Source organism: Nicotiana attenuata, unplaced genomic scaffold (assembly GCF_001879085.1).
Source record: "Nicotiana attenuata strain UT unplaced genomic scaffold, NIATTr2, whole genome shotgun sequence".
Lineage (NCBI taxonomy): Eukaryota > Viridiplantae > Streptophyta > Magnoliopsida > Solanales > Solanaceae > Nicotiana > Nicotiana attenuata.
In genome coordinates this window covers 196,322-214,714 of record NW_017671486.1, presented here as the reverse complement: position 1 = coordinate 214,714, position 18,393 = coordinate 196,322, and the positions used below count along the sequence as shown (strand labels likewise).

At 35.4% G+C, this 18,393-nt stretch overlaps 2 protein-coding genes across 4 annotated transcripts; one reads left to right on the top strand and one right to left on the bottom strand.

Annotated features, from left to right (window-relative positions):
- Window positions 1-1,368: 1,368 nt before the first annotated feature.
- Window positions 1,369-10,439, top strand: LOC109208584 (kinesin-like protein KIN-13A). 3 transcript variants are annotated; one of them, XM_019371712.1, is made up of 15 exons: window positions 1,433-1,448; window positions 1,584-1,617; window positions 1,772-1,869; window positions 2,000-2,242; window positions 3,106-3,327; window positions 4,280-4,459; window positions 5,296-5,400; window positions 5,573-5,650; window positions 5,829-5,910; window positions 6,363-6,525; window positions 6,963-7,292; window positions 8,088-8,306; window positions 8,391-8,964; window positions 9,076-9,141; window positions 9,824-10,439. In XM_019371712.1, exons 4-15 carry the CDS (start codon window positions 2,054-2,056, stop codon window positions 10,004-10,006), a joined length of 2,391 nt encoding a protein of 796 aa, XP_019227257.1. In that variant the 5' UTR covers window positions 1,433-1,448; window positions 1,584-1,617; window positions 1,772-1,869; window positions 2,000-2,053; the 3' UTR covers window positions 10,007-10,439. The 3 variants fall into 3 exon arrangements, with proteins under 3 accessions (XP_019227256.1, XP_019227257.1, XP_019227255.1); XM_019371711.1 differs by lacking the exon at window positions 1,584-1,617 and having other exon boundaries at window positions 1,369-1,448; XM_019371710.1 differs by lacking the exon at window positions 1,433-1,448 and having other exon boundaries at window positions 1,455-1,617.
- A 1,545-nt stretch (window positions 10,440-11,984) lies between these two features.
- On the bottom strand, window positions 11,985-17,611 carry LOC109208583 (ubiquitin-like-specific protease ESD4). The gene is made up of 9 exons (XM_019371709.1): window positions 16,557-17,611; window positions 16,393-16,472; window positions 16,204-16,297; window positions 15,954-16,052; window positions 14,525-14,617; window positions 14,326-14,445; window positions 13,984-14,087; window positions 13,726-13,798; window positions 11,985-12,391 (listed from the first exon to the last, which is right to left on the bottom strand). The coding sequence occupies exons 1-9, from the start codon at window positions 17,340-17,342 to the stop codon at window positions 12,329-12,331; spliced, it is 1,512 nt and encodes a 503-aa protein (XP_019227254.1). The 5' UTR covers window positions 17,343-17,611; the 3' UTR covers window positions 11,985-12,328.
- Window positions 17,612-18,393: the final 782 nt, after the last annotated feature.

Genomic DNA, 18,393 nt, shown 5'->3' with positions numbered 1-18,393 from the left:
ACAATATAATCAATTTATAATTAAAAATATACTTTAAAATTTTAATTAATTTTCCAAATAGTTTCTCGTTAAATTTGATACATAGAATATTATTTATTCGTTATTTTTATGTAGATGCAACTTGTAAAGAAAACAGTAATAATTGAACATTGGATGCCAATTGAAAGAAAATCTATAAATCTGTCGGAACAAGATTTTGTGCAGAAATGCCTTCTTAGTTCTACCAAGTTTGTAGGAAAAACAAAAAACAACAAAAACTGAATAATTATTGCTCCAACTACTAACAAATAAATAAAATATCCCAATTTCTCCACAATATTACATTGATAGCCCTGTGTTTAAGTAATTTTTACAAACCAGTAGTATGTTAAAAGATTCAGACATTAGTAAGACAACATTACAGTGAATATGTATTTTATAAAAGCAATTGAATTTATGAAAAAATTTTGATATGGTAAACTCTATTACTCATAGTCGAATAATTCAATGTTCCCATATATAATTCTTTTTCTGATTTTTTTTAATTTTGAAAACTAATCACCAAATTCACTAAGTAAACATTTAAGTACCAACAAAAGAATTCGATATATCTAGAATTACTCATCATTATGAATGTATTTCTTAAAATGTAGTTAGCAATTTTCACACAAAAAAATTACTTGATCTTCAATAAAATTCATAAGAAGGTAATTAGGAAGAAGATCACGACTCAAAATACATGAATCTCATCACTTGAAAAGAAAAGAGAGAAAGAGAAAAACATGTCTTGATCCACCTTATGATCTACGGGTTTACATGGCATAAAAGTGTTGAAAAATTCACTATATCTATAAATATTTAAATGTGAACCTAATTACTACTCCCTCCGGTTCAAAATAAGTGATTTTTTGGCCTTTTTTTGTGGTCCAAAATAAGTGATTTTTTCAGATTTCAAGAATGAATTAATTATTTTTTTCCTCCATTGTCCTTGGAGTAAATAGTGTTGAAATATGTGTTAAGAGTGTTTATGTGAGATAGTAAAGGTTAATATGGTCAATTCCATTACTAATTAATGCTAAAAGGTGGATTTCTTAATCTGTGTGAAAACATCCAAAAAATCACTTATTTTGGACCGGAGGGAGTATTAAAAATTTACTCGAGATCGTTGCAAGAACTCATAAACATTAAATTTGGGTTCCGCCTCTAATTTGGATCACATTCTTATATTTCACACTAATTTTTTTAAAATTAATTACATAATAAATTACCAAATTACAAAAGTGATATATCCGGAATTTGTCATTAGTTAAAGGGTATATTAGTCTATCCAACATTACAAAATGTCAAAATTTAGCCGTTTAATCCTTTTTTTCAAAACATCATACCTGTCAACAATTATATAAAAGGCCACATTTACAGACACACATTTATATAAAATACAGTCAGATATAATTTCTCTATCAAAAAAGGTAGAAATTGATTTTTTCTTTTTGTTTGAATTTTGATCATAAGTCTTACGCTTACGCTTTCGCTCTCTTTTATCATTGCTTCCAAGCAAATTCATGAATTTTGTTTTTCCTTTTTCAAAACTACATTTCTCTCAGATCTGTTTATAGAAGTTTCTATTCAATTTTTCAGGTACTGCGAAATGTTTATGATTGAATGCGCTTGATTTTTTCTTCTTCGTGTGGATTTGTTCATTTCTTATGTTGTGAATTGTTGTACTGTAGGCGCGCGGTGTTGTACTCTAATCGTTTTTTTTTGTTGTTGTTGTTTGAACTTTGAATTAAAGGTTGAAATTGATTGGTTTACGGTTGCTTTCAACTTTGCTGGATTTACACGTGATATGCACGTGATTTTGCCGCTTTGATTTCGACGTTTCCCCTCTCAGTAAGCATCTGGATCATAATTTACAACTTTTTTTGGCTTTGTTTTCCTTTGGTGTGTGTGTGTGTGTGTTTATGATGTATGTAATTGCAAATTATTGATATTTTGATTAATTTTTTTGTTATTCTTGAAGAATTGAGTTATAGATTTTGAAAAGTTGGCTCCGCAACGCCGATCACAGCGCCATATGGGCGGCCAAATGCAGCAGAGCAATGCGGCAGCGGGTACTGCTCTATACGATCATCCTCCGGGCAATGCGGGCCCCGCTGGTGATGCGGGAGATGCTGTCATGGCGCGATGGCTTCAGTCTGCTGGGTTGCAGCATTTGGCCACTACCGGTGTCGATCAACGTCTGCTTCCGAACCTACTTATGCAGGTATAATACCTTACTTTATAATTCGCTTGTGCTTTATCTACTAGTAGTAGTTTTTAAGTACAAGATCAATATTGTTTACATTTCTGTCTGAATTAACTTGACAAAATTAGTAGTTGTCACAATGTCATTGCACTAAAGAGAGATCTAGCATATTAGCAGGAGGTGTATGCTCACCACTGACTTAGAGACAGATTCATGATTTGTATTTTATGGGTTCAATTTCGAATTGTACCACAACTCATTTGATTTACTAGGTTCAAAAAATCATTTTATTTTCACTTATTTAGTGAATATTTTTAACACATATAAATGATTCAAGCCAAAGCTACTGGGTTTAGATAAACCTGTACCTGTAACTCTATAATTGCCCTTGCTCAGACTGGAACAGTATATATGTATATAGAAGATTTGAAGTAAAACTTTAACGATATTGTATATTATATATTCAGATGTACACTCATTGTCTTTAAATTTTACGTTGTTTTATTAGTTAAATTGAATAGTCTTGTATGTCCTGCTGCTATAGTACCTAGGGGCCTTTTTATTGTTATTTGGTTTACCCCTCCGTAAATGTGGTTATATAGAATGCACTCATACACAAGCATGTCACATCGTTTTGTATTCTTCATTTTAGACCACTGACTCCTATGGAACTCTGTTAGCCTTAAACGCAATTCCGGCAGCTGAGTATCCAGATCATGGAGTTTTATCTGCAGAATGATATTGACCCTCTTCTTTCGAACTCGCTGTATTCTCTTTCTTTTGGTTCTTTACCATGGGGGTTTAGTATGTCAATCTTTGTTTGTTTGGATATTGCCATATTGAGTTCGTTAATGATTTTGAAGCCTGGGTATTGTTTGAAGGGATATGGAGCACAGTCTATGGAAGAGAAACAGAGGCTTTTCAAATTGATGAGAAACCTCAACCTAAATGGCGAATTTGCTTCTGATCCATATACTCCAACAGCCCAAAGTCCAGGAGGATTTGGAGCATCGGATGGCTTTTATTCTCCTGAATTCAGAGGAGACTTCGGAGCTGGGCTGTTGGATCTTCATTCCATGGATGACACTGAGCTTTTAACTGAGGTAAGGATCATTTTTAAAAGTCTGGACCTATCTACTACCTAGTTTCCTTCTCTACTTTGTCAGTTCTTGTGTAAGAATGTACATTGTTTTGCCGGGAACCTCCGTTTTCGCCTGCATTTTTTAGCTGATTTATAAATTAATAATATATTTATAATTTGATAACACATTCTGCCATACTAGTCTCAGTCTCGCCCTCCTGCCCTACACCCTCCCGAGAAGGAAGTGAAAACAGAAAGGAATGTGTAGGGTTACTGAATATGGGTTCATTGAAGAAACTGACGGTTATGTCCAGTTAGAAAGGTGTTTAACAGCAACTACTTAGCATTCTCTTTGTTACCAATTGTACAAACAGATGTCACTGGGTTAACATGTTAAGCTAGACTGAGAGCTGTAATTATCTTATTATATTTAACAGTAAAGTGTTTTGGTTTTTAGATTGTGGAGACTATGAGGCAAGAAATACCAAATTTATGGCTGGAATTGGAACCCTTTTCTGAGATAGAGGGGGAATTTAAAAGCTTGGCTTTCCTTGCACTAATCGTGGAATAACTCACATGTCATGGTTTTCTGCATTTTGAGGGAACCAAATGAATGGTTTTATCGTTTATATCCATTGAAATACGCATTGCCTTCTGCTGGATAACTAGTCTCTTTCTTTTACAAGTCTGATGGGATAACTAGTCATATATTGTGAATATCCTTATTAGTGGATATTGCACCATTGTGCTTGAATTTAAATAGGTTGTTGGCCATGTTCTTTCTTTCATAATCATCAGACTTATTAAGAATCAAGATCATTTCTTAACGGTTAGACTAGTAAATGTTGGCTTACTGGTGATCCAAATCTTTCTCATTTGTAAATACCAGGCCATGTGTCTTGTAATGTTTCTGACTCTATTGTCATAAAGAAAGGAATGTCTGCTTACTAATTCTGGCCATATTGTCATTTTAGCATGTAATTTCAGAGCCCTTCGAGGTGTCACCTTTCATGTCAGGGGTAAATAAAGCATTTGATAGTGACAACGATCAACAGCAAAAAGCACAACCAGAGGCGGATGCTGCAGCTGGATTATCCACAATTGAAAAAGAAAATAATGCAAGAGAAAACAATGTGGCGAAGATTAAAGTAGTGGTATGTCAATTGTGCATGTATTATCGACTTATTGTTCTATAGAGGATGCAAGTTATGTCATAATTGTGAGACACCACTGAGGAAAGGTCTCTTTGATTGGCCTGTATCTGGGAATGGGAGGGTTCAAATGCATTTGTGACACTATTAGTAATACGAAGATTTTTTCTTCTTTGGTAGATAGGAAATGAGATGGAGATATTGTTGTGTTTATTTCGGCAAGAAAATTGGATTTTGAGGCATATTTTCCTATTGGATCCTAATTCTAACTCCTACCATTTAATTACCATTGTTTTTATTCATTTCTAAGATGGTAATTTGCTCTATTATGCCAACAACATGCGCCTTTACTAAAGACCACGTTTGAGCTGCCTATAGAACTCAAATTAAGTGTTCACATGCTTCGCATTAGTGAAAAGATGTTATTTGAGGATCCACGTCCTGCAAAAAATTCTTAGGTTCTCGCAGCCTCCACTAACTTGAAATTGATATGCAGCTTGAAATAATATTGCTTTAGTATTTGGTAATCAACTGCTTGACTATTGTCTAGACATTCGCTAGATGTTATGTTCATTCTTTAGCCACTTTCTCAATGAATGCCGCTTTTACAGAAAACTTGGGAGTATTGGAAAATGAATTTTAAGTCATATTTTTATTGTCCTTATATGTTTCTTTCCAGTGATTAAAATATGCCTTCTAGTTTGATAAGACTTTTTTCTTACTGCTTTTGCTAATTTTTTGTGCTTTAACCCCCCTTCTTCATGCGTTTCATGGTTGTTCAGATGATTTGTTTATTCTTTCTCTTTTCAATTTCTAAAGCTGACGTTAGTGTTTGGCAGGTGCGTAAGAGACCTTTAAACAGGAAGGAAGTTGCTCGGAAAGAGGATGACGTTGTCACTGTATCTGACAATGCTTTCCTCACAGTCCATGAACCCAAACTTAAGGTTTAAAATGTTGTTTTCATGTAGATTTGATTTGCATCACATGATTCAAGGGCTGATGTTTGCTTTTATGACTTACTTTGCAAAACCTTTATCAATCTCTTTTTTTGGTGGATAAATCTCATTTAACCCTTAAATATTTGGGAGGAACTGATGTTTGGTTGTATTATGGAAGGTGGACTTGACTGCTTATGTTGAGAAGCATGAGTTCTGTTTTGACGCTGTTCTAGATGAGCATGTTACGAATGATCAGGTATCTTTTCATCACCTACATAGAAGATTTAGTTACAAAGACTGCTGCTTTACATAAAGGCTGTGCAGAAATTTTTAATAACTGATTTGGACTACCTTCATCTTTTTTTTTTTTTTTTCAATAGTAGGTTATGTACCACCCACTTTTGTAACTTCATCACATATCCACTGCTTTGCAGGTTTATCGAGCGACCGTGGAACCAATTATCCCAACCATCTTTCAACGCACAAAAGCTACATGCTTCGCTTATGGCCAGACAGGTCTGCTGCATTTCTTCACATGCTTGATTCATTTTGTTCCAGAGGCTGCTTACCATTATCTTCTGGCACTTAGCTGATTTCTGCTTCGACATGTGCTAGTACCTCTTGGTACTACTTTATTAATATCTTACCTTATCCAAAAAAGGAAAAAGATGTTGCTCTCTGTATAATTTCAAATCTTCTGGTTCCATCGTTGATCATTCCCCCTCTAAGTTTAGCAAGTATATTCATGCATGTCTGCTGATGGTATAACTGAAGATTCATATACTCTTTTGGCACAGAGAGTTCATAGTGGTGCTTCCCAAATAGAGGAGCAGTAATTTGACAATGGATTTAAAGCTAGTCAATTTGTCAATGCTGTTTTTAGCAATGTTAAACTTGCTTCAACTGCTTTTGTAATTGGTCATCTTTTCATTGTTTTTTCTTTTCCTTTTTTCTCTTTGATGATTTAGGGAGTGGTAAGACATACACGATGCAACCATTGCCTCTTAGAGCTGCAGAGGATCTTGTTAGATTGTTGCATCAGCCAATTTATCGTAATCAGAAGTTCAAGCTGTGGCTCAGCTTTTTTGAAATATATGGTGGAAAACTGTTCGATCTTCTTGGTGATCGGAGGTTGGTATCCTTATAATGCTTCGGAAATTTCGTTTTACTTTCTTTAAGGGATATTCTACATGCTCAAATGACAACTAGGTAATGTCATACGTGATACAAATCAAAAACTTGCATAACCTAGAACCTGGCACTGGGTCCCCATAATTTACTCTATGGTGTCAGGAGAGTAGTGGTACTCCTTCCAATAATTTCTCAAAATACAGGAAAGTAAAAACTGAAAGTAAGAAATCTGAAGACATGTAGTGTCCTAAATGGTTTGTGGCCATGTGGCTATGTCAATGCCGTGGTTGGGAGCATGTTGTCTTGGTTGTCCAACTAATAGATGATTAAATCATTGTAAAAACTGTTTATACTTCCGTTCATGATTATAAATGCTTCATTTCTGAATCATTTATTCTTCGCCATTTCTTACCAGCTAGTTCATAATTTTTATGTAGGAAACTTTGTATGAGGGAAGATGGGCGGCAACAGGTTTGCATTGTTGGACTCCAGGAATTTGAAGTTTCAGATGTGCAGATTGTAAAAGAGTATATTGAGAGGGGAAATGCTGCAAGAAGTACTGGATCAACTGGTGCAAATGAGGAATCGTCAAGATCACATGCGATATTGCAGCTTGTTGTCAAGAAACATAACGAGGTCAAGGAATCTAGAAGAAATAATGAAGGAAATGAGTCCAAGGGTGGGAAAGTTGTCGGCAAGATTTCTTTTATTGATCTTGCTGGCAGCGAGAGAGGTGCAGACACAACTGATAATGACCGACAAACAAGGTAAGTTCTCATGGCACACTTGTTGCTGCACCTTGTTATGCTTCTCTGGAATTTCTTCTGATATGGTGTTTTATTTTGCTTTTTTCCCTTTGGCATGTTTTTCCTCGGATGTTGTGCATCTGTTTTAAAAGTCATTTCGCTGAACCACCTTAACATAAGGTTTAGGGAAGTTCTAGCTGGAACGTCTATGCTGTTTCATGATCTTATTCTAGTAAGGATTAAAAGTACGAGGTCATGAAGAAAGTTTGGTGTTATTATTCTGAATTTTATGCTCAAGGGATAATCTTCCAAACACTGGAAACAAAGAACTTGGCTGTGTCAAGTACCTTACTTTCTACTGTAACAAATCTTTGAGTTTCCACTTTTGCCAGTTTGAGTAACTTCTCTGAATGTGATAGCTGAACTGTGATTCTTCGCTCGATCAATTCTTGCCATCACGCTCTGGCTTTAGCATCTGCCGAGCACATCTAAGCGAAAAATAGAAAAAACTGGATTTCAATTGGATACCCTTTTTCTCTGTTCCAGGTACAGGTCAAGTTGAATTTACAAAAAAGAATTCAGTGTTAGAAGTATTCAAATCCATAAATTCACTACGAAACAAGGCCGGAACCAAGCCCTAAATTTGAGACTTTGGAAAACTGCAAATAGTATCTTCTTAAATTTTTACTTAAAGGCTCCAGATCATGCCTGCTTTTCTTTCTCTCCTCCCCCACCCCCTTCTCTTCCAAGCACACTGCATTGCTGCCAATTTGTTCAAGTAGCATATTTGAAATCTATATATTGGTTTCTTTTCAGGATTGAAGGAGCAGAAATTAACAAGAGTTTGTTGGCTCTTAAAGAGTGTATCCGTGCTCTCGATAATGACCAGATTCATATTCCATTCCGTGGCAGCAAACTTACTGAGGTGCTTCGTGACTCCTTTGTTGGAAACTCAAGAACTGTTATGATTTCCTGCATTTCTCCTAATGCAGGATCATGTGAACATACACTCAATACATTGAGATATGCTGACAGGTAAATTGTTTTCTTTAAGCGTCGTTTGAATTTATTTTTTTTCGTTTTATTAAGCATGGGATTATACTAACATGAGATTAACAGGGTCAAAAGTCTATCCAAAAGTGGTAACGCAAAGAAAGATCAGAGTGCAATTTTACCCCCCACATTCAAGGAAATGTACTCAGTGCCAACTTCGGCTGTTTCTGCTGGAGCAAGAGATGCTTATGAGCAACCTCAAGAGTCTATACTATCAGAAGCAAGCAGAAGGACAGGTTTTGATAAACAACCCTCTAGTGTTGGTTCAAATCTTACCGTCACTGGTTGGGAGGAAAGTGGGGCAAATTCTGGTGGTATGGAGAGGGACAGGTTTGAGGTGAAGAATGCCTATGGTATTTCAGCTGGTCAAAAACTGTATTCTACAACCAACTTGCAAAGTTCTGATGTAGAAGATAAGGTGCCGAAAGTGTCGCCACCTCGGAGGAAAGTATATAGGGATGAGAAACCTGAAAAGCTAGAACGGCCAGGAAATTGGTCAAGAAAAGATTTTTCAAGCGCTGATTCATCTTCTACAAGTTATAGACAACAACCTACGAGTACCCCCACAAAAAGTAATGGATCAAGACAAAATGAAGCTTCTTCACCCCCTCGTGATGAAAATATCAATGAAATACTAGAGGTTAGTCTTTTATTCGCCTTTTGCTTTTCATTTTGTTAATTATTTTATCTTGAATAACTGTTATAAACTTCTCCAATGATATCGGTGTAATTTTCCTCTTTCTATGCGCAGGAAGAAGAGGCCCTAATAGCTGCCCATAGGAAAGAAATTGTAGATACAATGGAGATTGTTAGTGAAGTAAGTTAATCCTATGTTAATTTGTATTCTGTTAATTAATATTTTACCTCCCTGCAAAATGCAGAAATATTATAAGTGTGTTCCCAGGGGGGGTTCTGCATTTCTGTGTTATGCATTGCCATTGCCAAAATGCAGCTGTAAATTGTTTTCTCTTGAGTGTTTCTTAATTTTTGAATTTTCTTTAATGTTTCCTTGGATGTACTGCTTCCTCACCTAACAGTTGGATGCTTTTGTCTGAGAACCTACACGACTCTTTTGACTGATCATTTGTGGCTACAGAGTTCATGCTTGCTTGTAATGGGATTCACCATTGTTTTCTTTTTCTTTTTGTTTTGTCTGTTGCCTCCCATTTTCTTAGTTATCTACAATTTCACTACCTGTATGTGGTGGATAGTAGGATAATTCTAATATGTTAGTATTGCTGCGATTACCATTTCATTACTTGTCACCTCTCTCTCTCACGCGCGCGCACACACACACAAAGAGTTTATTTATTTAAAAGAACACGTCTTAGTTCCAATATTTTGTCCATTTTCTTTTGGTGATGATAGCTGCATGTTGTCTTATTTTGTCCTCTGAGTTCCTACTAACAGAGCAATGAGAAGGACAAGTTTAGGCCAAACAAAAATGAGATTGCATTAGCCATATACTCATGATAATTAATTAATTGTTTCGCTATCAGGAAATGAAACTGTTGGCAGAAGTTGATCAACCTGGAAGTCGCATTGACAATTATGTGACACAGCTAAGCTTTGTGCTATCACGCAAAGCAGCAAGTCTGGTGAGCCTTCAGGCTCGCCTTGCAAGGTTCCAGCATCGATTGAAAGAGCAGGAAATACTTAGTAGAAAGAGGGTACCGCGTTAGGCATGAATCTTTACAACATATGTGGCATCAATTTACTTGTATTTACTCTTCCCTTTGTAATCCTTGCAAGATAGCTTAATTCTCTCTTGCATAAAATTGTTGTAAACAATGAGGAATGAGGTGAAGAATCATTGTGCAGATATTTTACTAAATAGAAGAAAGACAACAGTGTTGTCCTCTCATGAGCTTGAACTACTGAAACTACAGATGTTAATGTATAGTCTCATATTCTCCATGCTCCTCTAGATATGAGTACTCAGACGAAGCAAGAAGGGCATCTCAGAACTTGTAAATTCATAATGATCATAATTATACAGGCTTCTGAAGATTGATCGGTCCGATTTATAGGGATCGGGGATGTATTTCCTACGGTATTAGATGTTTTATTACATCTGAAAAAACTTTAAAGATTATATTATCGTTCTGTTGTTTACTGCTTGCTGCTATTGCTATTGCTTCTTTTTTATCTTTCCTTGAGTCGAGGGTCTATTGAAAACCGTCTCTCTACACCTCACAAGGTAGGGGTAAGGTCTGTAATCTGCATACACTCTACCCTCCCGAGACCCCACTTGTGAGATTATACTAGAATTTTTGTTGTTTTGCAGCAATGACATAGATTTATATTTTCATTGTGAATAAAGAAGCTGTGTGTATATCTAGAGCTAATAGCCTATTTTTGTGAAAGCATATGTACAGTTTTGCTCGAATGCATTATTGCATGTGTTTATTATGTATGATTTAATTCAATCATGAATGTTTTTACTTTTATTCTTAGAGCTTTATCATTTGTATTTTGCAACTAGTGTAAAGTATCCTGACCATTGGAAGCTCATTCTGAATGTTATGTAGGCATAAATAAAACCAAAACCAATATGTTAACAGTCCAAAACAATATGCTCAGAACTGTTTGATCTTGAATCATAGCTTTACTTGTTTAAAACTTTGCTCTCACTTGAGTCCCCTAAGGACATTTTCTGGCGACTTCATCATTTTTACTTCAACTCCATGATCTAAAAAAGAGTAATGCATATGTTTTAATGCTGTTCTTATGAAAAAGATTGTTGAAACGTGCAGTAAAACTATTCATCGCAGTATTCTTTCCTATAACTCACTTTTTATTTTTGTTTGGGCGGGGTGGGGTGTGGGGGTGGGGGGCGACCAAAGCAAGATCTTCATGCCACAATTTTGTTCTCCTTTTTGCTAAACCTTGGGAATCATTTACCCATACCATTTTTGTTAGATCATCATTATACACAAGATCTCGACAACCATAGCACAAATTTTATTCCTTTCACTCCAATGATCTGTAGTTTACTTCAAACTTCCTCTAGAGAATTTGGGGAAACAAGACTTTCAATGTATAGACTAAACTCGATACACCATCATATTTTATCTGATTCTCAAGATTCTTGATCCTGTTATCTCTTGAATTAAACCATGCCAAACTTATAATATCAAGCCTTTCTTATATAGTAACTTACAAAATCAACTCATGATGATCATTCAGAACAATATTTCACCGGCACAGCTTAGCTTAGTTATACACTTAGCGGTCGTTTGGTCGGGATTAATTATCCCAGAATTAGTTATCCTTGGAATTAGTTATTTCACCTTTCCATGTGGATAAAAAAAACAATACAATACTGGGATAATTAATCCCGGGATTAACTATACCGCAATTTTCTCCCAACCAAACATGGGATAAAGTCTTCTTAAATTTAGTCTCGGGATTAATTATTCCTTGTCCCTCATACCAAACGAGCCCTTAAGCAAGGGCAGGAGTTTAAACGATCACTTCCCACCACCCAACTTCTACAGAAAAGAGATGGAGCAACTCACTAGCTACAGAATAAAGTTTACTGATCTTTGATGATAAGAATTTGGCTATGGGGGAAAAATAAGATAACGCAATCCAAACATGCGATACTCTGCATGTACCATACATGAATATGAGGAATATGAGGGTATTAGACATTAGTTACACAAAACTAATCTTTGATTTCATTTCATTGAAATAATATAAAGAAGCAAATGTTTACAACTCTGAATTTCATCTACAATAAAATCTGAATGCTCTATGGGGACCAAAAAGACTGAATTAATAAAATTATCCTAAAGCACTTTCAAACTCAACTTACAAAATCAAGCCTTTCTTGGATAATAACTAGCTAAAGAATTAAATAACGCTTTGACTAATCACACTAAAGATCTTTAAGGAATACTTAGCCTCGCGTCGATCATACCAACTATTGAACTACATAATCATTCCTTTGTTGAAACAGGATGTACCACATGACAAAAAAGGAGCATGTTCAAAATTATTTAATCTGCTTTCAACCTCAAGATCTCCTTTGCAGTCCTCAACCTAAAATACGGCATGTTTTCCTACAAGGAAGAGGAAACAAAGTTTAAACTTTTGATTAGCATGTTATTTTTGCAGAAAACACTCAACCCCGCCCCTCTCCCAACCACAACCCCCAAAAGCAGATAAAAAAGAAATCAACAACAAAAAACCCAGCGTAATCCCACAAGTGCAGAGAGGTTGTTTCCGGTAGACCCTCGGCTCAGGAAAGATAAAAGAACATATAAAAAAGAAGTCAAAGTCCAAAATGAAAAGGAAGGGGAAGAAAAGTCTTCAATTTAATCCAAGCCGAGAGTTCAAAAGCACACAACTTGCCAGATGGTGCAAACAAACTACTCCCTCCCTTTCATTTCATATGAAGGAGGTGTTTGACTTGGTAAGGACTTTAAGAAAGAAAGACTTTTGAAAGTTGTGGTCTTCAACATATCATCACGTTATTAAGGGTAAAATGGGAAGTTCAAAGATAAATTGTTTCTAAAATAGAACGGCATCATTTTTTTAGTCAGGAAAATATATCATATAAAATTGAACAAATGGAATAATTTCTTTCCTCTTTTGGGGGAGGTGGGGGAGTTGTCCAGTTGTTTCAAACAAATTGCTAGAGTAAAGAAATTCAGCCACCTTTATCTAATGTCATGAAGATGATCAAAGCCTTCAATAGGTAGTCATAGATGTGAAATGCTAATCCATGAGGAAAAGAGAGATGGATAAGAAACCATGTAAATTATCAAGGACGAGAGACGCAAGTCAATATTCGTGAAATGATAAACCAAAATGGTCTTCAAGGAGAGAAGAAAGAAATAGGTTGATAGAAAAGGAAAAATGTCATTGTACAATACTACTTGGTCTCATCTTGTTTGACCAACTTTCTTATTTAGCCTACTCCAGAGTAACCTCCTTCCGATATGGAAAACTCTACCACCTTTAAGAAGTCAATTAACATGTTAGTATAAATCCTAGTACTTTGTATTCTTTCGATGTTGATGTGCTGCCTTCATAACCGTTTCATATCTTACAACTACTTATATTGACTTGTCTTTACTACGTGCAAACATACTATCTGCTCAAGCTTTTCTCGAACTTTTGTGAAGAGTCGGAGCTGCACAGTTTGGAATGGTGATAAAACATAGTTTGCAGAAAAGGTCTTATTTTTGTGAGCAGATTGCCAAAGAAGATCAAAAATAGTTTCCGCTATACGAAATCAATGTGTCACTGGTACAAATTAATTCCAACTATGACTCTTAAATTCCCATCCCTACTCAAAACCCAGTTTTTCTTTGTCTTCTCACTCAGAGTTGGTATGTGTAATGTGTCAAGGGTAAGAAAGCATCAAATAATGATGCAGCACACCGTTTACCTGATTAAAACAGAGGCCTATATCTCTGCTGTAGAAATCAGCATTTTTTATCATGAACACACCGCAGTCAAACCTGTTCATAATGGAAGTTCACCAGTTTAATCAAATGACAACACACAAAAAGTGAGAAAATCTGAAGTGACTCATATTTCTTGCATAAAAAGAAATCTAGCAACAGCCTCAAGATATTATGGGAAAAATCGGTATAAAACATAAGTTCACAAATCTTAAGAATCATTAGACCAAAGTGTTACACACCCATTCTTTTGCTCTGGAAGGTCCTCGACAAACTCTTGCTTCCATGAACTAACATCAATGTCTTTCCCACTTTTGTCCTTCACCTCATCAACAAAGTACCTAGCCTGCACATAGATATCAACAGACTGTAACGTCACTCAAGCTAGAGCAAAACCTCAAGAAACATGAGATCTGCTCTTTCCTCAACGCCATTTTCTCAGTCACAAATTACCTAGATTCTTCTTTGTTGTATATTATTACGATCAAGAATGAAGAGAATAGGAATTCAAAAGATATTAATATTAAGAACAAAAAAGGTAACACGTCTCGATAAGTTTTTCTTTGTACAGATGCCAAACTTACCAGCACTTTCAACACTTGAGTATCCCTTCCTCTGAGCGAATCAAGATATTGGAACTTTTTGTCTTTCTTATTGATAACAGCTAAACACCAATGTATTTCTTTGTGGATAGGGACAAAGATCTAATTAGAAGAATCAAATTAGTACATAGAACATAGCAAAACAAAGTAAGAAAGGAAAACAAATGATAGAACATTTTACTTTATCGCATTCGAGTAGGCAGTAACCCAGCTTTCTTTGGGATGTCCATCTTCTCACAGATTGATAGTTATAGCCTCCCCTGCCACTTATCAACTGAAAATGTAGAAGTATTTCCACAAAAATGAGCAGATTTTCATTCAAAATCTCAACACAGTGTTTCCAGTAAGGGGATAATAATCAGTAATTGACATTGCAACCTTGTAATGTGAGCTCAGATCATATAATTTGTTATTAAACCTAATAACACGTTGACCACTTTAGAGAGAGAAACTAAATGGTGTCGATAACAATAGATCATTCATTGTAGAGCATGAACTAAGAGGCAGAATCAGATCAGTATATGCACAAAATATTTCATGAATATAATAGGTCTAGGGAAAAAAATTGGTAATGAGAGAACTATCGACGATGGTAGTTATGGATCAGATAAGAAGTCTGTGATAGAGAATACAAAAACTTCATACTCTACTCTTGTCCTAATCTTACGCAAACAGAGTGCGATATGTTTAGACAATATGCAGGCTGAGATTGCATATTGGAGCAAGCACTAGTCAGTACATTCCGTACGCATCTAAATCAACTGCAGAAACCAGGAAAAGTACTAACAGCATATCCATTGCCAACTATATGTCTTGATGAGTGGCACAGGAGTCAGTTATAACACGTTGACCACTTTAGAGAGAGAAACTAAATGGTGTCGATAACAATAGATCATTCATTGTAGAGCATGAACTAAGAGGCAGAATCAGATCAGTATATGCACAAAATATTCCATGAATTTAATAGGTCTAGGGAAAAAATTGGTAATGAGAGAACTACCGACGATGGTAGTTATGGATCAGATAAGGAGTCTGTGATAGAGAATACAAAAACTTCATACTCTACTCTTGTCCTAAGATTACACAAACAGAGTGCGACATGTACAGACAATATGCAGGCTGAGATTGCATATTGGAGCAAGCACTAGTCAGTACATTCCATACAGCATCTAAATCAACTGCAGAAACCAGGAAAAGTACTAAACAGCATATCCATTGCCAACCATAGCTCTTGATGATTGGCACAGGAGTCAGTTATAAAGAAAGACAAAAAACAGCCATGTATCTTCTCTACGAGCACACCGTTAGAGGGAGACAGACATGAATAGTAACTTATATGTATGTATAAACACATTTATGAACATGAGTATTAAATCCATCTTATAGTCTGATGTTTCCACAAATTTCGACAAGAAATCTTCTATTCATATTAATGACTTCAAAAGAAAAAACTTATTTTACAATCTTGTTCATGGACATCCATATAGCAGACAACAGAGATAATCAGCAAGGCCACACTTTTACTTTCAGATAACTATTGTAGACCAAACCCATATATCAACAAAGTAGTTGTAGAACTGAAATTTCGAGCTGAAAATCATAGAACTGACCTTCTTGTAAAAGAATGTGTTAAAGAAATGACATTTCAAGAACTTTTTGGGCTCCCTTTTCTCTCTCTCTTTTAACAGTTCAAGATACACATTGATAACCTGCAAAGGACAAGTCATCCATGACATTAAAACTAATGAAAGTCTTTTTCTTCTTTTCCATATTCAGCACCATTAAATCTTAACCCCCCCCCCCCCACCCACACACACACACACAAAAACCCGGGTTAGAAAACCGAGCATAAAATATCACCTCATCATTCAACCATTCCCTAGGTCTTAAACATTGCAATATTTCTCCAGTAATATCAATATTGGAGTTTTTATGGGTCACCAAAACCCGCCTTCTGCACAAAATAAGACAAATACAATCATATGATGAGAATGCAAAATAGAAAATAGAATTGAGCCTCATACAAAATGAGATATGTATAAATCATACCGATTGGATTTAGATAAAGCACGCGATACCTCAGCCTCGTCCTCCTCAGTGAGAGGCACAAATGGTTCTGAAATCACATCCTGCAAGTTAAAAGCATCAATATAAGGAAATTAAACTACAAGCACACTAAAAACCACATCATAAAGCAGATTCTATCATAGTACCTCTTTAACCTGTTCTCCTTTCTTCTGAGGCCGCAACAAACTATACGTTTCGAGACACTTCTCATTATATCCAATCTGAAACTGCAGTCTTTTCAACTTATCATTTATTTTCCCCACTGAACCAAGCAATTTCTTATACAAAGGGACATAGAAAGCAGAATCAGGCGTGGGGTTCAACGCTAGTGTGTCTAACATCTTCCCTGCACTCTCTTCCTTCAAATTTCCATCATCCAAACCCGTCGTTACTACCGACGAATCCTTACCATCAACACCATCCAAAATTTCCAGAAGCCCATTAGTCTCCTTCCACTTCTGGCCTAAAAACTCACTTTTTTCACAAACCCCACCTTCCAAATTACAAAAAACATCACTTTTTTTACAAACCCCAGCTTCTAAATCACCCTTTTTAGCATCATCATCATCAATAAATATCACTTCCTTAACTTTTTTCAAACACCTTAAACTATAAAAAGCACTTTTCTTAGCTTCATCGTACACTCTTGATACAAAATTACCCATTTCAGGAGCTGAATTTGCTGAATTACCCTTAGACCCAAATCTTGATTGCCTACAAGGAGCATGAACTTGTCTTCGAATCGGGTTAATTGGATCCGGGTACTTGAAAAACCTTTGTACAGTTGATTTTGGTGGATTTAGGGTTTGATATATAGAAAGTTTGGGTTTTTTTGAAATGTGGTCGAAATTGGAAGGATTTGAAAATTGGGTTTTATAATTTGAAGAGAAGATATCGTTACCTCGTTTCCTGTTTAACGTTAACGCCCCCATCGAAGGAAGTAGAAATTTGTAAAAGAATGCTCAGGAATCATCAAATATGATTAATTTGTGCATTTGAGTGAAGAAAATCTGGGTTCAATTTGACTAGATTTTGAACGGAAATTGAAAAGAAAATCAGTAAAACTACCAGATTTTGAACAGAAAAATGAATAGAAAATCAGTAAATAATTACACAGAGTTTGAACAGAGAATGAAAAGATCTGTAAATACCAGGCTTTGGGGGGAAAAGGGTTTTGGGTTTTTTCCTTTTTGCGGTTTTGATTTGTCTTTTTAAGAGTGGGGTCCAGAAAACTAATTAAGGACTACGTAAATGCATGGAGAAAAACAAAATTACATACACGTTTTAAATTTGGATTTTAAGTTCTTAGTATTGAATATGTAAACAATTTTTATATTGTCGCTATAATATAGTAAATGATTATAGAAAATTTTCTCTTATAGATACGAGCTCGGCAGAAACCGATCCAGAATTTGAAGTTTATGGTTCCTACAACGGCCTTGAGTATATATATATATATATATGAACGTGCTTGCACGTTAATAATGGCACGTGATGATTCAAACATTTATTTATATAAAGAAATAATTTAATTAATGAGAGAAATCTTATGTATAATAAATACAACAATCATCTAAATGCCAGAACTATTACATTAGCATAATGCATGAATATAAAATAAAAGGACATTCTTGATATCCCTCTTGAAAGTGCAACATACAATTGTTCGTGCAAGAAAACATATTGCGGTAAATATAGTCCAATATTTAGGATGTTTGTCCTTGTGCTTTATTTGTTATATTTGGAAAACATAAACATACTAAAAATTATTTTCACACAAATTTAAAAGGCTATTCCTTAGTTTCGGAAGACGAAAATTGAATTCAGGGATAAGAATTTACTTAGAAGCACATTGACCAGTATCATAAGTTTTGCATGGATGGCGTTATTTGTCAAAACTTCTATATACCATCTATGTGATATTACATAAGCTATTCGACGTATCTAAGTTTTTCAGTAGCATGACAGATATATTTTTTTTTT